Source organism: Aptenodytes forsteri, unplaced genomic scaffold (genome assembly GCF_000699145.1).
Source record: "Aptenodytes forsteri isolate BGI_AS27 unplaced genomic scaffold, ASM69914v1 Scaffold76, whole genome shotgun sequence".
In the NCBI taxonomy this organism is placed as follows: Eukaryota; Metazoa; Chordata; class Aves; order Sphenisciformes; family Spheniscidae; genus Aptenodytes; species Aptenodytes forsteri.
Window position 1 is genome coordinate 2,535,904 of NW_008794444.1, and position 23,134 is coordinate 2,559,037.

At 50.1% G+C, this 23,134-nt stretch overlaps 1 protein-coding gene across 2 annotated transcripts in view; it reads left to right on the top strand.

Moving 5' to 3' along the window:
* The window catches only part of FERMT2 (fermitin family member 2), a 63,234-nt gene that overhangs the window by 35,672 nt on the left and 4,428 nt on the right, over window positions 1–23,134 (top strand). The window contains exons 3-12 of one of the 2 annotated variants that reach the window (XM_009289846.2): window positions 5,943–6,077; window positions 10,255–10,480; window positions 10,626–10,728; window positions 11,293–11,400; window positions 13,260–13,394; window positions 15,473–15,522; window positions 18,240–18,364; window positions 19,656–19,760; window positions 20,366–20,589; window positions 22,859–22,879. In XM_009289846.2, coding sequence (XP_009288121.1) covers window positions 5,943–6,077; window positions 10,255–10,480; window positions 10,626–10,728; window positions 11,293–11,400; window positions 13,260–13,394; window positions 15,473–15,522; window positions 18,240–18,364; window positions 19,656–19,760; window positions 20,366–20,589; window positions 22,859–22,879 — 1,232 coding nt within the window. The remainder of the gene's footprint in view (window positions 1–5,942; window positions 6,078–10,254; window positions 10,481–10,625; window positions 10,729–11,292; window positions 11,401–13,259; window positions 13,395–15,472; window positions 15,523–18,239; window positions 18,365–19,655; window positions 19,761–20,365; window positions 20,590–22,858; window positions 22,880–23,134) is intronic. The other variant, XM_009289847.2, reaches the window with a different exon arrangement.

Sequence of the window (23,134 nt, forward strand, 5' to 3'; positions counted from 1 at the left end):
GGCGTTTGCGAGCAGCGGTCGCGCCGCTGCAAACCCCACTGACCTCGTTTGTTGGCTGGTTTTGCAGATCATTGCTCCGGCGGCAAGTCAACAAGTCAACAGGCACTTGGGTTTTCCACGCTGAATTTGGGAAGGCTCGGGCAAAGCCTCTGCCGGGGTCAGCCCCGGTTTGGTCTGCGCCCGTGGCACTCGTTGGGCATCTCAGGAGGCTTTGCGGGATGTCCTGACATAGCTGCATGGCCCGGGGCAGCAAGCGGAGAACTTGGCTTTTACCCAAATAAATATTTAAGCAACCAGGCAGCTGAAGAACCCGTAATAAAATGTTCTGAATGTAGGCGGGTGTACAAACCTGGTAAACTGTGCTAAAGGGGGTGAGGACCCGCTCCGCCATCAGGTACTGCCCAGTGTCCGGTACAACCACGGTCTTATCTCCAGGCACTTCAAAAGTTCTATAAGTCCTTTTTTTTTTTTTTTTTTTTTTTTTCCCTTTGCCTGTTTTGTCCCCTGTTTGGGTGGGGACGTTAGGGCCTGTTTTGCAAAACTTTTATCTCGAGTGAATTTATGTTGAAGATAAGTCAGATACTTAATTCTGTAAACTTGATCCCTAGAATTCACTCATTCCAAAGAAAGATACGTTTGGTTTTGTTTAAAGTCTGAAATGGGAGAGAAATAGGGTTTGAGGTCTCATTTTTCTAAGAATCGTCATGTCGATGCGCAAAGGCTATAATTTTTATGAGTCATTGCTTTGAGACAGCAGTGATCCAGTGCAGAAATATCCCACTTCAAAACACATTTCCTAACGGAGGGTAACTGGATCAGCATTAAAGAGAGGATTTCCCCTAAATGCTGTCTGTGCTACAAGTAAAATTACGGAGTTTTTATGCTTCAGGAGCTGACCAGGCGAACCAGCTCTCTGGCCTTTTAAGGGAGCCAGAAATTGGGTGGAAAAATGGATGCTAAGAGCTTCTTTGGAGAATTAATTTTTCTTATATGTCAAAACTGAATATTGAAACTAGTGTGATTTCCCATAATTTTCCATTTTGGGGAAGTCGGTGCATACTCAGCCAGCGCTTCCAGTCGATGGTGCCGTGTTGCGTATGGAGGTGATGCAAGAAAACCACAAATCTGATTTGTCGTGGGAGTGAGACTCCGTCCCTCGGAGCGCCAAAATCGTCACTGTGTCCCCCCCGACCCCTTGGCGTGCTGCTTGGTGGGGTCTGGGGACCCTGCATCTTGGATGGGGACAAAGCAGCGAAATCACCCCTTCTTCCACGCCGAGACACGTGGATTTCGGTCCCGTCTCTCACCACAACCGCTTTCCCATCGCGATACACCTCGGTGGTTAAAGATGCAGCAGCTGCAAGATTTACTTGGTGGATTCAATGCAAAAGAGCATAAATTGTGAATTTTACGCCCTGCAAGGCAGATATTTTTCTTTAAAGCCAGTTTTCTGGGTGCAGCCGGTACGGTGTCCTGTGAAGAAGGAGGGTTTCATCCCAGCTCTGCTGTTCGTCTCTGGGTGGAAGATAAATGGGCACAGCTGGGCTGGGTGAGCTGTGCAGGGGCTGGACGAGAAATGAGGGATTACGCAGGGAAAAAGGCAATGGATTTGTCTTCGACAGGACACAGCACAGGCACGAGTGGGCTCTTGAAGGCAGATAGATGGAAAAGAAGATGCTGTAGGGAGTAAAATGGCTTCATTCAACAGTTGGAAAAATTTTTTCTTGGAGGTTGAAAGCCGCCTTCCCAGTCGCATTTTTGAAATGCCGCCTATGAAATGCATATATGTGTGCTCCTCTCGCCAAAGGGCATTTCCCTCACTTGATAAAATCATAGACTCATAGAATAGTTTGGGTTGGAAGGGACCTCTAAAGGTCATCTAGTCCAACCCCCCTGCCATGGGCAGGGACATCTTCAACTAGGTCAGGTTGCTCAGAGCCCCGTCCAACCTGATCTTGAACGTTTCCAGGGACGGGGCATCCACCACCTCTCTGGACAACAAATCCCCTAAGTTTGACGAAGCCCTTCTGCTCGGACGTGGACGTGGAGCTGCAGCAACGTTAGGGCTCAGCCGCAGCTGCAGCTTGTCCAGCGTGGGCTGGAGGAGATGTCAAAATACGAACGGTTCCCAGTCAGATCCGGCTGAAAAATGGTTTTGGACCAGGTTTTGGTTGGTGCTTTCCCCTCCGTACGGAGCGCGCCACTTATCATCGCAGATGGTTTCTGCTGCCGGCTGCCACCAGCAACGCCGGGGACGCTCAGTAAGAGGCTGGATAGCTGGGTTTTCACGCGCTTACACAATAAATAGAAATAAAATGCTAAGAGGATCATTTACAGTAAATTCTAGTAGGCGTTGCCAGTGCCATCTGTCTCGTGTGTACGGACAAGGAGTCTGTTTTCATAGAATCATAGAATCATTGAGGTTGGAAAAGACCTCTAAGATCATCGAGTCCAACCGTCAACCCAACACCACCATGCCCACTAAACCATGTCCCTAAGTGCCTCATCTACTCGTCTTTTAAATACCTCCAGGGATGGGGACTCCACCACTGCCCTGGGCAGCCTGGGGCAGTTTTAAAGCAACCGCAGCCCCCACCAACTCATCAATTGAAGAGTCAACACATTAGCCTTGTTCAGAAGGTCGCTTCTCCTGGTCCACCCACATTTCACTGACCCTTTTTCCTTCGAAGTGACCTTTTGCAGGAGCGGCTCGGCTTCCGCTGGAAAACGTGGATGAAATAGTTAACAGAGGGTTTCGAGCGGGAATTTGAGGCTGAAGTCAAACCCTGGGGAGATGTTTTACCCCAGGCGAACAACTCCAGCAAGTGGGCTCCCCCAGGTGCAGTGGGACTTAGTAAAAAGCCCAAACCTATATAAAGGACTTGAATTTTTTTGCACTACTTGGATACTTTAAGGATCTTTCTCTTGCTCTTATGGCCAGAGAACAGGGGCTGGGGCTCTGGAGCGGTTCCTCGTCCCAGTTTCCAATTAGCTGGAGCCCTACCATCTGCAAGCCCTTCCACCCCAGGATAGGCTCTGCTTTAGCTACAGTAACTAAACACCATGTTTGCCAAGCCCGGCTCTATTCAAAACACACTTTAAGACCCTTTGTACACTTATTAATCATAAGCAGCCGCAAACATTTTTTTCACCAGCAGTTTACTGAAAGATTGAAACGTGCAAAGTTGCTTCTCGCTTTTTCTCTCATTCTGGGGTAGGAAATAAAAACAACGTCGCTCTCTTGCTGCTTTTCTGCTCTCTGCTTTTTAGCACGATGCGCTTTATTTTTAATTTCCCCTGCAACCCTCAGTTGGCTTCAGTGGGTTTGTAAAGTCTCAGAGACGGTGGTATGTCCAGCGGACCGCTGTTTGGGAGAAAGTTGTGGCTTATCAATGGGAAACGTGCTCGGCTTGCAGGGAAGCAGGGATGTTCCGGCATCGCAAGGATACCGCTGCCTTTGCCATGCCCGGCAGCCGTGCGCCGTTTCGAAGCAGCTGCCGAAAACTTGCCCGTATCCTTTGTAATCCGACGATAGCGTCACGAACAACTGAGGGACTATAAAAAGTCGCTTTGAAATCAGATGGTCAAGCTTTGGGCCGTCTCCAACAGATGCTTGCAGGAGCCGAGCTTGGCCCGGAGCCTTCTCTTGGCCTCTCTGAATGGTTTCAGCTGAGAGGCTGTATCAGTTGCTAATGCACCATAAATAAACATCAGAGTATAAACCTTGCTAGCAAAATACCAGGGGAACTCCTCATTTTAGGCTGTGCTGCGTGTTGTCCCTTGCGCATGACCCTGGTTGTCCCAGCAGATTTTTTCTTCATGAGGTAAGCTGGCTGTGATAAATGGGAATGCGAATAGCTGTCTGGGTTCGTACGCTAGGTATTTATTGCTAGAAATGGTCAAAAAGTTGTGCAGTGAAACTAACTGTTGGTTAGTGGGTGCAGGGATAGAGTTTAGCATGATAATGTGTATGTAGTAATAATAAATCAGTGTTAAATTAAAGCTTAAATTAAATAAAGCTTATATCTATATAAATAAATGTATAAATATTATATAAATAAATATATAAATAAAAATAAAGCTTAAATTAAAGCTGTGCCAGACGATGGTTTGGGATGGGAGACCTGCGATATGAGAGATGGTTAAATCCAGAGGTGCCCAGCCTCTGGATTCGGGAATGCCGGGGCTAGCGGGATCCATCCCTGGAAGTCGCCTAAAATCAAATCCCCCAAATGTGACAGGCGCGGTGGGGTTGGGGGGGGGGGGGCACAGGGCCGTTATTTAAAAGAGCAGGGGAAAAAAAAAAAGGGAATAGCACAGGTTGTTATTTAGAACGGCATCGCAGGGAGGCTGTCGCGGTGTCCTCCCCAGGAGGGGACGGCCCGTGCGCCGACCCCGTGATGCTCACCGTGTCTGCAAACAGGGAGACGAAGCCCAGGGATGTGACCTCTCAGGGAAGCCGTGCTTTAATAAATGCAAAAAAAGAAAAAAGTGATATTTGGAGTGTACTGTTTGTAATGGCAGCCATCCCCTGGCAAATGTGGAAAAGCACTTCTGGTTAATCGGCTCACAGCGTGTCCCTGGATGGGGCGAGGGGGGAGCAGAGCTCGCTTCCAGCCTGATGTTTTGCCGGTTGTTTGCGGTAAGGAAAGATGCTGGCGCGGGCGGGCGTCGGTCGGGGCAGACACATCTGCCGTGGGGATGTGTCCCGCTCGGGTCACGTGCTGGGGACCAAATTCCAGGTTTAATTATAATCCCGCACCTGGGAGTGTACACCAAACTCCCACTGCTGCCAGCATGGGGGTGAGACACAAACCCTGTAACCTCTCCTCGTTAGGATAATGACTTATTGTCTTGTTCAGCATTCCTCTTGGGGGGAAAATACAGCCTGGCTGCCATGCAGCCAGCTCCGTCTCCTCCGTCTCCTGGCCTCCCTTGCAGCTACAGCTGCAGGCTTCGATGTGGACGGGACCGGCGGCTGCTTTCCTTGGGGCATCCCAAAGCCAAAGCTTTGCACGTCTCCGTGCAGCTGAGCGTTATCGGGAGTGTCCATGCAGAAACCAGAACTAGAAACAACACAGAGGCTTGAACATGGACAGCCAGCTCCGAAACTCTTCCTTCCAGGCTCAAGCATGACCCATAATCTCCTTTTTTCCAATCCAAGCTGTATTTCAGAGCTCTCTGACCTTTTTGCAGCCTTTTTGTCATTGCAATAGGGTGGCTTCGTGCCCAGGTGAACGCTTTTCCAGGTCATTTCCCGCGTATCGACTGAGGACAGTTTAGAGTAGATGGAGGGGTTTTTTCTCCCCTCTTGGTTTTTGCAGCGCTGGCGAGGGACTCTGGGCTCCCCTCCGGTCCCTCGGTGGTTTCAGTGGTACGACAGACTGTGGGCTCCGCTTTCCCGGAAACCCCCTTCCCGCTTGGAAGCGACTGCAGCAGGCAGAAGCAAATCCAAAGTACCGCCTTAGTGGGAAACGGCCCTGAAATTCTTTTTTTCATTAACCCCCCTTTATTCCCATGGCTTAAAACACAAACACGCTGTGATGCTCTTCATTTTAAATAACATGTTTTTTAAATTATTCAGGCTGGTTCTGGGCAGGGAAATGGGAGAGATTTGCTGTGAAAAGGAAACATTTTGGCCAAGATCTCTTTAAAAACTGGGTGCCTTAAATACAGGCTCTAAAATTTCCAGTCTGATATGTCAATAAATGGAAATGTGTTTTACCCAAATGCTGTGTTACCTCTCCAGCCAAGGACGGTGCTTGTTTCCGACAGGCTTGCAGGGAAAATGTTCTCAACTTGATTTTTAACCATTGCAAAGCAGGAAAATCAGCCGAGGTAGATATTGCACGTTGCTGGATGTTGTTCCTAAAGGAAGGATATTCTTTTTTTTCCCTTTTTTTCCATCCTGCCTTTGTAAAAGTGGTCCCTTTTCTCCCCAGACATCAGGCATCCAGAAGAGCTCTCCCTTTTGAGGAAACCCAGAGATCCGTCAAAGAAAAAAAAGAAGAAGTTGGATGATCAATGTGAAGACGACGCCTTCGAGTTGGAGGGTCCACTGATCACGCCGGGGTCCGGTGAGCCGGGGCTTGCTTGGCGAGGATGGGCTTGCAGGGACGGGGTCGGCAGGAGGCAAACAGATAATAAAATGGGGGGAGAGGGAAATGACGTAGTGGTATCGGTCTGACCTAATTCCTTAAGGTCTGTGCAAGAAACGGACCCCAAATAAACTCCACAAATCATCCAGGGCTGCAGCACTCGGTCGCGGTCGCACAGATGCATGCCTGAAGCTGTCACGCATATAGGGGAGCAGAACAACGCCAGGCTTTATAAAATAAAACAGAAACCAAGTGTGACCACTTTAGCACTCAGATTGTGTTACTGAAAGGTTTCCTTACCCTATTAAGAAAGGAGTTAAATGGAAAATCGTTCCTAATGTCAGATTCCAGGTGTGTTTTAGGCAGTACCACCGTCCTACTCCTTATTTATAGCCAAGCAAGACCAGTATTTTATTAATCGCGTTAGTGTTGCCTTATGTTAAGGGCGTAGCTATAGATCATAATGCTAAAAAAACCCCTTTTATTGCTGGGGGGGGGTAGTTTGCCAGTCTGGCTTACAGAACCGGAGCGGAGCTACTAAGAGAATTGCTAACGGAGTAACATTGCTGACGGCGTAACATCTCTTGCCGCGGGCAGCAAGTTGATGCAGGGAGGCGTTTGCAAGCGGAGGGGTTTTTCGGCTCTGCTCCGCGCCTGCTGGAGGTCTGGTGTTTGAAGGCAAGTGGCAGGAGCTTAAACCATAAAGTCGGTCAAGTAAGAGCACTTTGGCCCAGGACTTGGGGAGAAAGCCGCAGCGATGCGCGCTGCCGGGCGGGCGAGACGTGCCTGGCTGCCAAAGCTCTCGGTTTTAAATCCAGCGATGAGAGGGAAGCAGGGCAGCTTTAATTAAGAAAAATATCTTGGAATTCAGTAAACTTGTATTAATTGGTCTTAAATTAACTGAAGAACAAGTGGAGGTCATGCAGCGCGGTTAATGCCACTAGTGGCTCTGGGCTTGCAAGCAGAAAGGTTGTGGCTGCGCAGGGCGCGGGCGAGGGCGACGATGCCCTGGAGCTGCAGTGCCAAAGTGATGTGCAGCAAGGGCTCTGCAGCAAACCATCAGCACGGGTCTGTAGCAAGGGAAAAATAACCCTTCTTTTGCTCCGGTCTCGCTCTTTCTCCTCTCAGTTACTTAAAAATACCCTGGGCTAGTCCTCTCCCACTCCTGGCTCAGGGAGTTTTCCCTGCCTCGGGTAAGCCTCCAGTCAATTTTCATTTTCATTTGGCATTTTCATCTTGAAAAGCAGCAATTAGCCTTTCCAAAAGTCAGTGTTCACAGAGAGCATCTCCGTTAGATTAATAGGAAATACTTGGCCTGCTTTGGGGGAAATGTACGCAAAAAATATTTTTTAATTTTATTTCTTTGTTGGTTTTTCAGCGAGTCACTTTGAAGTGGCGTGCTGGTTTTTCTTCCCTTGTGAATGAAATTGCTTTTGCTGCAGGTTTAATTACTGCAGCTGCCTGTGAAGTTTAGGTCCCATTAGTTAAAAGTCATGTTTTTAATCTGAATAGACCGCTTCTAGCATTGTTCCAACATTAGATTGTGTGCTGAATGCTTCTGTAAAACGAGTTAATATTTCGGGATCTGCTTATTTCAGTGCGCGTGGATTTAACGGGCAGGTTTTGTCACTGAGCACCCCGCACCTGGCAGTGAAACCCTTTTAAGTCACTGTAGGCAGAGCTGTCGATACACCCACAGTACACCTTGCCCAACACTTCCCATTAGAAGACCTGTGTTCACTTGTTTGTAAGTTGGCCAAACTTACAGCTATTTCAACCGGAACTTTCCATGACATTGCCTGCCTTGGGCAAATTTTTTAAGAGAAGCTTCTTCTGAGATGTTTCAGACGTTTGGAGAAGGCGATGAGGAGAACATCCGAGGGGAAGCTTCGCTCCTCTGGAGCAGACACTCGAGTGGAGGCATGTGGGGGGATGTCCATGGGAGAACCTGCCCGATCTGGGGCAAGAAGTGGGATTTTCTTTTGTTGGTCCAGTTAACGCTCAGCCCCGTCTGCTTGAGCCGCGTGAAGGTTGAGGCTGGCACGCTGCGAGGGCGGATGGGGAGGAGGCAAGAGCATCTTTCGGGATGCGGTTTATGGACGGCGATGGTGGTTTATTGCCGATTCTTGTTGGACTGCGCTGCTCCAGCATAACAATGGTCCATGGGGAGAGCGCGTTTCTGCTGCTTTTATAATCACAGAATCATAGAATATCTCAAGTTGGAAGGGACCATAAGGATTGTTGAGTCCAACTCCTAAAGGATAAGTACCTGGTATAAGTACCTGGCGAGTCACCCCCGGCCTTCTCCTTGCACGTGTCAAGCTTGAAGGTGAATATCTCCATCCCTTCATCATTTCTGCAGCTTTTTTTCGCTCCCACCCAGTTCCCTGGGTCTGTCTCGGTGGCAGGTTCCCACGGCGCTTGCCGGTCCCCAGGCTTTTTGTCAAGACATTAATCCAGACCGGGATGCCGGCAAAACGAGCAGGAGCATTAAAAGCATCCTGGTGGTTTTCTTGTTTGCTGGCGACAGACGGTTTTCACTTACATTTTCCATCCTATCAGGCGGTTTAGAATCACGTTTCTGTATCATTTACATTTCCTAACCAAGGTGTTGGCTGTCATTGGTATGATGCTGCTGATTCAAACCATTCGTACTGCTCCTTGAGATACCCATCGCAAAAAGTGAGAGTTTGGAAAGGTTTCTCCATTGTTTTGGTCTTAGACTTTTCCAGATATTTAGCTCAGCTTTCTGCCATTCCTTGCGCACTCGGGGAGGAGGGATGGCTTCGGAGTGAGGAGCTGGAGGGTGGCCCGAGGGGGTGGTTCAAGGCAGCAGCAGGAGGTGGCACAGAAGACCTTGCTTGTGGCATCTCAACCCTGCCACGCGCCCCTTCAGCGCCCTTAGTAGTGCCCTTGGAGGTAGAGTTTGGGTGCATCGAACTGCACGTCTGAACAGGCTCGTGATTTAAAAAGGGCTCAACTCTTTCCCAAAAAGCCAGTTATTGGTCCTTCTAGGTACTGGTGCACAGATTTACGCCCAGCAAATGATGCTGAGCTCATTGCCCAACGTACATACGCAGTGGAATTACTGACATTAGGATGCAGTCGTTGAACCTCCCTTACTTTGAAAATCCATATTTTATATTCTTAACATAAAAATCAATGCTCCTGTGAGATGAATAGGGACTATTTAGCTCTCAGCTATTTTGGGGTATGAGATACCAAGCTGGGTCCACTTTCTTCTCTTCAAATTTGTAATTTTAAGAGGGTTTTTTTGTGTGCTTTGAGTCTGTACGAGCTGTAAAGCTTTAAAAGGCCTGGGAGTAACGTGTGCTTCGGGATCAGTTTTGCACCAAATCGCACCACTTGCTCAGCATATTAATACCAAATTTATTTGGCCGTCTCAGCAAGCTCTTCCGTCCGTGAAATGCCACGTTTCCGTGCCCGGCTGTTTCTTGTAACGTGAATAAAATAACCGTGGAGTCACTTGGGTTGCTTTGCCTGCCAAGTCCACCGGCGCTGCTGCAAACACTCCGTTTGGGTGGTTAAACCTCACCTGTGCTATTCTGCCCTCTTCCGAAAATGCCCATTTTCGGCTTCTGTCCTTTCCTACTCTCCCGATGACTTTCTCTCGCCTTCTCACTTCCCTCCTTTCTTTCCCTCTCTATAGGCACCGATATTCTTTACATCGGCCCCGTCAAAGGTGAGCTCCACCTCAGTAGGACTTTTGCGCTCTGCCTCTGGTCTCTTTGGCTGCGCCCTTAGTTTATTTTCCTGCTCCTCTAAAACTTTTGACTTCCAAAATCTTTAAGCAACAGGTAATACCGGTAAGTCGGGGGCCATTCGTGTCCCAGGTGCCGCAGAAAGGCAGGGGGCAGGAGTTTCCCAGTGCGGGAGACCTGCGCCTTTTCCCATGGATTTGGGCTGGAATGAGTTTTCCGTCAGTTTTGCTCTAGGAGAAGAGCGGAGAGAGAGGGGCAGCTTTTCACGGGAAAACAAGCAGCGCAGTGTTTTCCCATTGCGGGAAAAAAAACGGTAAAAAAAGGGAAGGTCTTTTCATCCGCTGGCCTCGGGTTTGTGTCTGAGTTGGCTTGGTCGGGAGCAGGCAGGGCTTGGCCGTGAGCTAACTCCCAGCTATTATTCCTCTTACCGGTAGGAAACATATATTCGAGCCCAGGACTGTATAGCAAAACGATGACACCGACCTACGACGCTCACGACGGCAGTCCCCTGTCACCCACTTCAGCCTGGTTCGGTGACAGCGCCTTGTCGGAGGGGAACCCGGGCATCCTGGCCGTGAGCCAGCCCGTCACCTCCCCAGAGTCCTTAGCAAAAATGTACAAGCCGCAGGCGCTGCTCGATAAAGCCAAAACCAACCAAGGGTGAGTTAAGGATTTGTTTTTCTGCTTTTTTCTTCCTTTTTTTTTTTTTTTCCCCAGTGTGCGGTTTTAAATTGCATTCTTCAAAGCGTCGTCGCGACTTTGCCGGAGCTTTTTGTATGTGTTATCCCGTGTTGACAATTTACAGATGGCTGGATTCGTCCCGATCTCTTATGGAGCAGGAGGTGAAAGAAAACGAAGCTTTGCTGCTCCGGTTCAAGTACTACAGCTTTTTTGACCTGAATCCAAAGGTACAGAGCTATTTATTTTACTTGCATCTTGCGTGTGCGGTTTAAATTGCATTCTTCAAAGCGTCGTCGCGACTTTGCCGGAGCTTTTTGTATGTGTTATCCCGTGTTGACAATTTACAGATGGCTGGATTCGTCCCGATCTCTTATGGAGCAGGAGGTGAAAGAAAACGAAGCTTTGCTGCTCCGGTTCAAGTACTACAGCTTTTTTGACCTGAATCCAAAGGTACAGAGCTATTTATTTTACTTGCATCTTGCAGGCAAAGGCTTTGAGCAAAGGATGCCTCTGTCTCTGATGTGCTTTTCTGTTGGCAAATCCTCCGCCGCTTTGGAAATTGGTCTTGCAGGCATCAAACCTGGCTTTGCGTGCTCCCACGTACCGGTTTGCTAATGCTTAGGTGTTGCTAGAGATGCTCTTAAGGGTTGCGTAGAGCCACTCTGCTTCGGTGGCAGAGGCTTTTCAGTCTCGGATTGAAGTGTTGCGTTGAAATGAAAGATGAAGTGGTGTGCCTTGAACTGGGCTCGTATGTTTTACAACCGGTCCCGTGTTTTTGCGCTGTGCCGTAGTATGACGCGATCAGGATCAACCAGCTGTACGAGCAGTCCAAATGGGCTATTCTGCTGGAGGAGATCGAGTGCACGGAGGAAGAAATGATGATGTTTGCAGCGCTGCAGGTAGGAGACAGCCTGATACGCTTAGGTTTGTCGTTAAACTTGATTTTGTAGCTTTGCACGCATCTCTATTGATGAATATTGATTAACGTGATAAGTGAAGTCTGCTGTAGCTCACCTTGTCTTCGGTGGGAGCTTGGACTTCTCGTGCTGGTAGAAGTCAGATCGTTTCCCATCTCCTAATCCTCACTTGAGCTTATTAGGTAATTTAGATATTTGCTGCTGATTCCTTCTCATGAAAAGGAACTCGGCCTTCTTTTACCAAGCATGTTTATGTCTATCTTAACTTTTAGTTTTGCCCTTTTTAAAAAACCCCAGTAAGTACACGAGGTTACTGAACTATGTGTTTCTGGCACGCTGCCCCCCAAACAGCTGGTGATAATCTGTGGGTTTCCCAGAACTATTTATTGATCTGTTTTATGAAATACTTGGTGTGATTTGGCATAAATACTACACCTGCTATTGACTTCTGTAAGACAGATGGCAGGCCATTTACTATGTGTGGTCTGGCGCGCCTCGTCACTGTAGGATGCAGAAAGAGCATGCCCGGCAAGAGCAGGGCTGTCTGCTCCTAGGGCCCCTCCTAGGAAAAAAAGAGTGAAAACAGAAATAGAAAGACTCGGTTTACCTCTCTGAGCAGTCCAGAGTGGGTTGGGCATGGTCCTTCATGTGAGATTTTGTGGATGTTTTGGTTTTCTGGGGTAAAAACAGATGCAATGCATCCTCCCAGACTGGGAGGAGTGGCTGATATGCCAGAGGGTCATGGTGCCGTCCAGAGGGACCTCGGCAGGCTGGAGAAACGGCCCGATGTGAACCTCATGAAGTTCAACCAGGAGAAGTGCAAAGTCCTGCCCCTGGGGAGGAACAACCCCAGGCACCAATATGTGCCGGGGGCCACCCAGCTGGGAAGCAGCTTGGCAGAAAAGGACCTGGGGGTGCTGGTGGACACCAGCTTGACCATGAGGCAGCAGTGTGCCCTTGGGGCAAAGAAGGTGAATGGTGTCCTGGGTTGCACTGGGCAAAGCATTGCCAGCAGGCCGAGGGAGGTGATCCTTCCGCTCTGCTCAGCACTGGTGAGGCCACACCTGGAGTGCTGGGTCCGGTTCTGGGCTCCTCACTGCAAGAGGGACATGGACGTACTGGAGAGGGTCCAACAAAGGGCCACGACGGTTCTGGGCTCCTCACTGCAAGAGAGACATGGACGTACTCGAGAGGGTCCAACAAAGGGCCACGAGGATGATGAAGGTCCTGCAGCATCTCTCCTTTGAGGAAAGGCTGAGGGAGCTGGGACTTCATCCTGGAGAAGAGGAGGCTCAGGGGGATCTTATCAATGCATACAAATACCTGATGGGAGGCTGTAAAGGAGATGGGGCCAGGCTCTTCTCAGTGGTGCCCAGTGACAGGACCAGAGGCCATGGGCACAGACTGAAACACAGGAGGGTCCCTCTGAACATGAGGAAACACTTTTTTACTGTGAGGGTGACCGAGCACTGGCACAGGTTGCCCAGGGAGGTTGTGGAGTCTCCATCCTTGGAGATACTCAAAAGCCACCTGGACATGATCCTGGGCAACGGCTGTAGGTGGCCCTGCTTGAGCAGGGGGTAGGACCAGATGACCCTGCAGGGTCCAGAGCGGTCCTTCAGGGTTCGTACCACCGACTCCTTGGACTGAAAACAGCCAAGACGGTCATTCCTGACGCGACTGCGCTCAGGTCTCGGCACTCACCGGGCTCTGCTGCCATGGAGGGTACGGGTCCGGTTTTCCACTCCGCTTCCCAAGCGCGGTGGCTGTGTCGTGACGAGCCCACAGCATCCGGCAGGTCGCAGAAGCATCCCGGTGAAATGCTGTGCCTTGCCTTTCAGTACCACATCAATAAGCTGTCCATCATGTCCTCGGAAAACCACCTGAACAACAGCGACAAGGAGGTGGATGAGGTGGATGCTGCGCTCTCGGATCTGGAAATTACTTTGGAGGGTGGCAAAACGTCGACGATCCTGGTAAGGGTTGCAGGCACGCGGTGGCAGGTTGAATTGCGCGTCCCCTCCTCACCTCGCACGAGGCAGCAATAATCATCCCGAGCTGGGAATTTTTCCAGGCGTCCAACCTTTTTTATTTCCTTCCTCTCTCTCTTTTTTTCTATTCCTGCTCCTACAGCATGAAAAAGTTGCCCACAGCCCAGTGGAGCAATGCAGAACACAGACCCCAACAATATTTTCCTAAAAATAACATTTTTTAAAATACCGAGGGGTAGTTCTGGTGGGAGGGGACCCCGGGCAGTGTCCGGCGTGGGGCCAGCGCCGAGCTGGAGCTCTGAGCCCACCGTGGCACAAAAACCTCTTTGAGCACGTGCACGTATCGAACCAAAGGCTTCGTTTAAGCTGTAAGACCGCCTTCTATTTTTGGGGTGTTTGCAGTTAATTTAGCAGGGAGAGCTCAGCCCGTCCCGCGTGCCCGGCTCCGCATTGCTGCAGGAGTCAAGTGCAATATTGCTTTTTTTCCTGCCGGGACCATAAGACCAAACGGTGTTGGAGAAGTCCCGGAGGAGCCGGGATCTTTCTGAATCCCGCCCCGCCCTGCACCAAGCCACCTTCCTGGTGAAGTAACGGAAAACTAAATTAAAATTAATTTGGTTTCTGTTCTCGCTACCAACTTTCCAAAATGCTGAATTCTTCACGCTGAGGTTTCTCTTCCACCGTTTCTAATTCATGGCAAATTTTTACAGTACCTAAAACAGCCGCTGTGATTTTCAGAAGTAACTTACGCTTATGAAACCCTATTTTTATTCGACTGGATTTCAGCCTGGAGCGGGCTATGAGTGGATCTCAGAGGGTTTCATTTTTTTTTTTTCTGATACGCTGTTTTAACACTGGTTTTCCACCTTTAAAAATGTAAAGCCCAAAAAAACCCCAAACTGCCGAAAAAGGAGTAGGTCCGGTCAGACTTGGCACAGCACGGCTTTTCCAGGCGCTTTGCACATTTATACCTTTCTCCGAGTTTCATTTTAAGTTCTTTCAAACCCTAAAACCCCTGAAGTTTTCCAGTCTTACACCTGGTGTAATTTTTTTAAGTGTTTACGAAGGGTCTTTTTGAAGTTAACATCCATACTTAGCCTGCTTTACTAGCATTAATAACGGCAGAGGTTTGCCATATTAACCGGCTGCCGCAGGGAGAGCAGCGCTGCCTCGGTACGACAGAAATAACGTCAAGTTTTTATCGCCGAGAGATCTTTTATAATTTCTTCGCAAAACCAGATTCGGAGCACAGTACTGAGGAACAGTCCCTGCCAGATAGGAGTGAAGACGACAATGATTCATCAAAAAACCTCCATCCCTTCCCGTAGGGGTTGCTAGCAGTAGCCATTTCCAGATGCATTCGAGTAATTGAATATGGATAATGGGCAATTACTGGATTGTTTGTTTAGATTCTGCATTTTTTCCCTGTGGTATCTATAAACAGCATTGCTCACTGCAGACGGAAAGTAAACTGTCTTGCTACTGGAAGCAGTTGGAGCGGTCTTTGCTTTTTCGGTCCTTCGAAAACCCTTTAGTTTGAGCTCATGGGAATTGCCAGTGCCACCCTGTATATTTTGCTCACGCAAAACGTGAAGATAAACTCAATATTAAAAAAGCTGGGGCAAAAAACCTTTCTAGACTGTCAGCAAGCCCTCCCCCAGTCCCCCGTGGAGGTGCAGAGCAGCATCTCTTCCTTTTGTTTGGAGCATAAGGAAATAACTAAGGGAGGAGAAAAATCCCTGTGCGAACACGAGCCGATGTGACCGCCGGTGACCTCGCGAGTGGGAATTGGCTCCAGCGGCGGCAAGAATTCCTCAAAGAAAAATAAAGCCTTGCCCTCTGGTTTCCAAACAGCACGTCTGTGCGATAGGTTTTTCTCCGCTTGCTTCTTCCGTGGAGTGGATGAGGCTTTCTCAGGAGCATTTTCATGACCCCTGAGCCCCGATGTTGGCCGGTGAAGCTGCCACCGGCTTCCTCCCCTGCGCAGCATCCCTTCCCTCCTGGACCCACCACCCCGGCTCCGCTCGGGCAGGCGGGTGAATGGGACAATCTTTTATTTTCAGGGTGACATCACTTCCATCCCGGAGCTCGCCGACTACATTAAAGTCTTCAAGTAAGTGCTGATGGGAAGAGGTGCTTGTGAAACTGGTAATGTCTATGAATAATTAATGGTCCTACCGCCTAATATCCACTTTTTTTTCATCTCCTGGCCTTGAGATCTTGCTGCACGCCAGGTTTAGATAACCACTTTAGATAACACTTGTTATCTCGTGTGAAGAGCCACCCAGCAATCGCTGTGTAATACCACAGCTCAGCATCTGTGCTCTCTTACTATTAAAACATTTTACTTCTTTATCCCGTAGCGCGGTCCCCAAGTATTTCACACTATTCGAAATATTCGATACTGAAGTTGATCAGTTGTTAAATATAAAACCCAGGGTGTTTTCCCACTGTCAGCGCCCCGGCAGGTACGCGTCCCTCCGGGAGAGCTTGCTGCATCCCGTAGCCAGCAGCGCGTGCCGGGATATTTCTGTAACGCAATTAATGCCCATGAAGTAATCAAGCCACCCTAAAATTAGGAGTGAAACCTAGAAAACTTGCTCAGATACTTCTCCTGGTTTGCAAGAGGCCGGCTGAAATATAAACAGCCGGGATCCCGGTCTGTCTGCCCTCTGCTTGCCAAAAGGAGCAGGTGAAGCTGACTGTGCTCCTCTTCCAGCTCACTCAGGATTTAGGGTTTGGGTTTTTTTTTTTTTTACTTTGCTCTGACTTGGATGGTGGTACGTGGAAACCGGGAACGGCAGCGTCTGGACTTTGAGTAACATTTTGGCAGCCGCGGACGTCTTTTTGCAATTTACTGCCTGCTGCGGCGAGGGTTACGGTGAAAGTTTCGGAGACTGGAAATAATGATGAGATTTCACAGCATAGCTATAGGATATAGAAGAAAAGCAGTAGGCAGTGAAATAGCTCTGGAACAAGCCTTTATTTTATTAATTGTTTGGTTCTGGAGCCAGAACCTACCACTTCTGTTCTGAAAAATCCTTTCTCCCTCTCCGAAAGCGAATTAATAAGGTCTCCGCATCCGTCTGGGCTTGCGGTCTGTCTTAATTGGGGCAAAGTTTCAGGGCTGCAGCCTGTGCCCTGCATCTGAGTGGGTGTTTTTTCCCCCCTTGAACAAACAAACAAGCAAAAAACTTGCTCTTTCCTTTGATGTGCTTATTTGCCAGTAAAATTAGGCACGTCTCGGGGAGCTACTTGCTTGCAAATTGGAGTGCCGGTTGGTGGGGCAGGAGATGGAGCAGCAAGAAGCTGCCAGTTCCTCGCCCGGTGCAAGCCCGAAGCCTCAGGCTGGGATTTGAGGCTGCCCTGCCACGGCGGGGAAGCACAGAATTGCCATTTGCTCCTAAAAATGAGGGCCAGGCGGTACGTTACTGCCAGAAACCAAACATAAATGATGCGATGTTAGGAGCTGGCCCAGCTTTGGACGTGCCTCTTGTCACACTTCATTGGGGAGGAGCTACAATATGTCCCCCAGTATGCCTTATATATAAGTCCTATATATATGTCCCTATACGTGCCTGGTGTTGCTGCAGAGACTGGGGATGTTTCTCTCTCCTCTGCCAGCCGGGTTACTGCCCGTGCCAGCCAAAATGCCCCGCCTGCAATTTAAAGGAGCCCCCCAAAAAGCTCAAGGCAGTAAAGATGTATTAAAGCATCTTTAGCGAAGGATGCAAAGCAAAGGATGGAAAAACCTGCGCGTGCAGGATGGCTTGGCTGGAGGTTGGCGACTTCTTCTGTAGTGGGAGGCAGCTTTCAAAGGAAATTGCGGCTGTAGAGTTTGCACGGGGCAGGGCTGCGTCTGCCGGGGCTTTAGGAGGAGGAAGACCAGCAAAGGCGGGAGGAGGCAGCAGATGCCCCGAGCTCAGATGTCCATCAGAGGTGTGGGAGCAGCGGGGTTCAGGCAGACGCCGTGTTTCTCCCCCACCTCCCTAATTTCCCCGAGCAGCCCCCAGCACGCTTTTGCTTGGAAATGAAAGTGCAGAGCCCCGAGGACAAGCAGTTGGGGCCATTGCGTATTTGATCCCTACAGATGACGGCTGAGCAGCTACTTCTGGGATGGAGATGTGAGAAATGCATTGCCGTGAGAAACTGCAGATAGAGCCTCTGAATAAGGTTTAGAAATGAAGGGGGTTTAAGAAAATCAGAAACCTGCAGTTCTACGAAGGTCCTGGGCTCACGGTGGGATGAGCAGGCTCAGGGTACCACCGTGCCGGGTGGGGCTTGCAGAGCCATCGCTGCTTCTGCAGAGTCGGGCAAAATCCATGTGTTCCCTAGGAAGGAACTGAACCTTTTCCGACGCGGGGTGTTTAAAAAGAAAACAACAAGTGTACACGTGCATGTGCTTGACGGACAAGTCTTTTAGAAGTACCGCTTCCTTTCAGAGCTCGAGCAAAGGGGTTCCACTTTGATGTGGCAGGTGAAGAGGAATATTTTGCAGCAGTTCATGGGCACGTCCATTCGTATAATACAGTTCTCCAGCTCCCCCCACCTTGGCCCAAGTTAGTGGGACCTCCGTGGGATTGAAGAGTCCAAATTTGCAATTGCAGCTCAGTTTCTTGACCCAACATTGTAGTGACGGGATGGTGAGCGGTGGCTGAGCTCCCAGGCGGGGACTATCCCAGGGTGGGCATACCCCAGGCTGCTGACACCAGGTTTTCAAGGGTGAAATGAGTCTCCCGGTGCAGCGGGTTGGTTTAGGAGCTTAAGCCAAACCTTATCACCTGGCAAACTGCGGATTTGCGCGGTAATGTCCCTCAACCTGTCTGGCAGGCCCAAGAAGCTGACGTTGAAAGGCTACAAGCCGTATTGGTGCACCTTCAAAGATACCTCTATCTCCTGCTATAAAAGCAAAGAGGAATCCAACGGGACTCCTGCACACCAGATGAACCTGAGAGGTAAGAGAAGCGTAAGCGCTGTTGCATTTTATTCCAGTAATAGGCTGCTCCTCTTGCATCTTGTTTTCCCACCGCTTTATCTTCTTGGCATGCCATCCTAGGGTTGGGTAAATATGTTTAAAGGACTGAGGGTGACTGGGTTTGATAGCATGGCATATACTTAGACTTCTAGAAAGTGAGTACGTGGTACGTGTGACCCCAAGGGGAAGCGCCGCCAGCTCCCCAAGAGCATGGGGAGACAACTTGCCGTTCTCTGTTTTGTTGTGGCTATCCAAAAGAATTGAACTAACTCCCACGGCGGAGAATAAGTTTGAACACACGCTGCGCTGGAGAGAACAGACCATCCTCTTCCTCCGCTGCCTTTATTTTTTTGTCATCTTCTCCCTGGTGCTGGCTGCGAGCAGCCTCGCTCAAGCGCTCCCTGTGAGCCTTGCGCGTGAGTTTTTAAATTCCTACGGCTGCTGGCGTTTCTTATGTCAGGTTAAACATTCCTGCTCCAGCAGCCACCAAACTGCAGAAAGCTCTTTCCTCCCCCCCCCCCCCCCCCCCCCCTGCAGACACCTCTTTCCCCCCCCCGCCCCCGTGGAGGCAGGAGCAGAGGTGATGCCAAGCGACCTCGGGCTGCAGTCAGAGCGAAGCCCGGCCCGCAGGACCTTTTTGGGAGCTTTTGACATATCTGCTGTGACGGCACTTTTAAAAAATCACGGAGGCGGCGTTGAAGCGGAGCCCGGGCTAACTTGGCTGATTCAGTTCATCACCCCCTGGTGTTTATACAACCGCTTGTAGTTCTCTCCAGACACCGAAAGCGGGATGCTCACACCTCGCCACTGACTATAACAGCGATGCGCCCAGCCGAAATAATGTATAGGGGTTTCAGGGTGAGAGTCAGCACCCATCCAGCCACCTTTTCCTACCCTTTCATCAAAATTTCAGGGTCATGGAGTATTTGCCGGCCGTCAGGTCCATTCGCGAGGCCAGGCAGGACCTATGAGATGAATCTTGCGGGCGGGCGTTAGCTTTGGCTGCATTGCTTTCAGATCAGGTCTTGCTTTTTTCCCCCCTTTTTTCCTGTCACTTGGAAAAAGAGACACCTGACACGGTTTTTGTCCCTGCTATGTAGAGTGTTTATCCCATCGGAGACGCGGTGTAACACCATTGCAGCACTGAGATGCTGTTGGACACCCTTTAGTTGGAGTGCTTTGCTTTTTCTTTTCCTTTTTTTGGGTTTTTTTTCCCCTTTTTAAAGTGTAGTTCTTCACACCCCTGTTAAACAGTGGCTCCCTCATTGCAGGATGTGAAGTTACCCCTGACGTGAACATCTCTGGCCAGAAGTTTAACATCAAACTTCTGATTCCGGTGGCGGAGGGAATGAACGAAATCTGGCTTCGCTGCGATAATGTAAGTTTATCGCTTGGACCGGCCCTCTCTTTGCCCTTTGCCCACCATCAGCTCACGCTCGGATGTGCCAGGTAGGTGGTGTTAATTAAAAGAAAAAATACAAAATGCACTCACACGCGTCTGATCTCAACGTTCAGCGTTGCACGTGAGCACGCGCGTGAATTTGGAGGAGAAAATCAACCCCTGCCCTTCCTTGGCTTTGTCCCATGGTTGTAGTCTACATGTTGGCTGGGTTTCTGCCCGTCTCTGTGTGTGCTTGAGTCTCCTGGGGCTGGAAGGAAAATAAAGGCTCCCCAGAGTTTTATTGGGGGGGGGGGGGGGCAGGGGGCGCCCCCCGGGGGGGCCCCGCCGCGCCGGGCTGGCTGGAGGGAAGGCGGCCGCAGCAGCAGCCGCCCGCTGTGGGCGGAGACACAGTACGCCAGCTGGATGGCCGCCTGCCGCCTGGCCTCCAAGGGCAAGACGATGGCCGACAGCTCCTACGGCATGGAAGTACAGAACATCCTCTCCTTCCTGAAAATGCAGCATTTGAACCCAGACCCGCAGCTGATCCCGGAACAAATCACCACCGACATTAACCCCGAGTGTCTGGTTTCCCCTCGCTACCTGAAACACAGTACGCCAGCTGGATGGCCGCCTGCCGCCTGGCCTCCAAGGGCAAGACGATGGCCGACAGCTCCTACGGCATGGAAGTACAGAACATCCTCTCCTTCCTGAAAATGCAGCATTTGAACCCAGACCCGCAGCTGATCCCGGAACAAATCACCACCGACATTAACCCCGAGTGTCTGGTTTCCCCTCGCTACCTGAAAAAGTACAAGAACAAGCAGGTACGTGCTCGCCCGCTCTCCCGGCGCGGCGTTGGTGTTGGTGTGGACCGGGCTGACCATGCACACGTTTTGGCGGTAGCCGGCGTTTAACGCTACGTGTTTCGGATGTTGTCACTTAATCGGATGCACGCGGTTACTAAAATGAAATGCCGACTGAAATGCGTGGTTTCGATCCAGCACCTGGGGATGGCACCCACGACCTTAATCGTGCCGTACATTATGCGACGGTGCACGTACACAGCCTCGGCAGCGGGGAACCATTTCTTTTCAATACATTTTAAATTTATTTACATTTACTTTAAAAACGTGGGGAACGGTTTAAAACAGGGGAATGGTTTTTGCCCCTGCTGATACTGAGCGACAGTGCAGCGAAGCGTGGGGCAGCTGCCCCCGTCTCTCCCCGCGCAGACGCAGCAGCGATGAGATGAAATCAGTCCCCGGTGCTGGGATTAAAACCCCTTCCCTCGCACAGAGTCCGTGCAGAAATCCTCAGGATCAGTGGAGTTGCAGTTGCTTGCAGTGCTTTATCCAGACTTGGCTGTAATGCAGTTTGCATATTTCTCTCTTTGCTTTTCCACTACTTCCAAATGCCAGTCCTTGAAACATTGCTTCATTTCGGGTTGCTGTGACTTGTGCCTGAACTCCACGCTGCATTCGGTCCGTGCATGACAGGGCTGAACTGTTCTGCGCTGGAAATAAATGCATGACTCTCTGAAAGACATTATATGTCAGGACGGTGGCAAAAATAAGTAAGGCATTGCTCCGTGGCCTTTCGGTGACTTAATCGTTCAGCTGTAGCATCGCAGCCTGTGTGCTTCGGGCTGGCAGTGGCTAGATACGATTTCTCCAAACCCAGAAGAAGGCTGCAAGTCAGAGAAGCAGGAAAAATATAACTTTTTATTGGCACAGCACGGTGATTTCCTGGCAGTGAAGTTATATTTTATATAGCCCTTATTATTCTTCTGAATAAGCCTTTATATCCACTTGGATGGAGGAGAGGCTGCATAAATATACCATTTTAACATATATAATACCTTCTAGGCTTGAACTCAGTAAAATGGAGGCACCTGGAAAAATATTAGCTTGCAGAACTTGCTTACCGTGCAGGTATCCTCATTATAAAAATAACCTCCATCGAACCGTGGGGACGTGCACAAGCCCGAGCCCTGCTCCAAGCCGGGCCGGTGGTCGCGATGCAAACGCCGGGTCCCCTATAGACATCGGCTAAACGGCAGATTGAGGCTTTTCCTTTATGGCCAGAGGCAGAGCTTGCAGCAGCGGAGGGTGTTTGCCAACGGCACGCGTGCCAGCACGGCGGGGAGGGACAGAGGGATGGAGGCTGCGGGAATGCAAGGAATTCGGCCGCGAGGGTCCCTCCGCGCCCCGGCATGGGGTGAGGAGGAGGAGGAGGTCGCGCAGCCCACAAACGGTGCCGAAACGGGAACTGGCAGTAGGCCTTGCTGGAGGATTTATAGAGGCGCTTGGTCCCACACCAGCCCCAGACCCGCTCGGGTGGTGGTTGTCTCCACGTGCCCTTGCAGCAGCGTAGGGTTGGCAGGTTGGGTTTGGGGAGCGCCAAATCCTAAATGCAAAAAACAAAACCAGCCCCACAAAACAAAATAAACGTCTTCTCAGGTGCCTTGCTGGGGTTCGGTGTCGGAGCGGCGTTCGGCCGGCTTGCAAGGGCGGATGCCATCCCCAGGAAGCCCCCGGGGTTGTTCACCCTCAGGGCAAGGCCACCTGCCTCCGCAGCCCTGCAGGCTCCGGCTGATGTTATCCTCCAGCCGCTTGTTACCCGGAGCGGCATCCCCATCATCTCTCTGCGTATCTCAAATAAAAGGAGCTATTGAGCTAACGGCCCTAGTGAGCTATCGAGCTTCCTCTGCGAGTGAGTGGGTTTGAGTTCATGCGGAGGCATGGAGAGGAGCGTGAGGACACGAATTCTCCTCTGAGCCAGCAGCTTCACCCTCCCCTTCATCCACCAGCGGGACCAAAACCATCTCTACACGATGCCGGCCAGCCGGGACCGCACCGGTGCTCAGGCAGGGCCGGCACGAGGGGCGAATCTCCGCTCGCTTGTCCCCTCTACCGTCCTTACGTTCACTTTGGCTGCTTTTCTGCCTAAGAAATTGTGCATGTGGTTTTTTTTTTGCTTGAACTTTGGTTTGCAGTTAATTTACACTTTTTCTTTGCTTTGTTGCCGTATTTCTGATTGCTTTTTTTTCTCTCTGCCTCCTTTTCTTTTTTTTTTTCGCCTTGCCATCTACAGCCAGGCTATGTAAGAGACTTGGTAAGTGACAGCAACAATAAAATTAAGATAAATTTAAGATAAAACTTAAAATAGTCTAGAACCCCTTTGGTTTGGAGAGCAGCAATGAAAAAAACTAACAAAACCCCCACCCCCCCAGAGAAACTTGGGCCCTGTTTGGTTTTTACAACGGTTTTGCTTTTAGGAGATACGAAGCAAAAGCAGCTCCACGTTTATCAGCCGTGGTTGCAGGCTGCAGGCTGTCGTAGCTGAAATAAGACCTCAGGGGAGAAATTA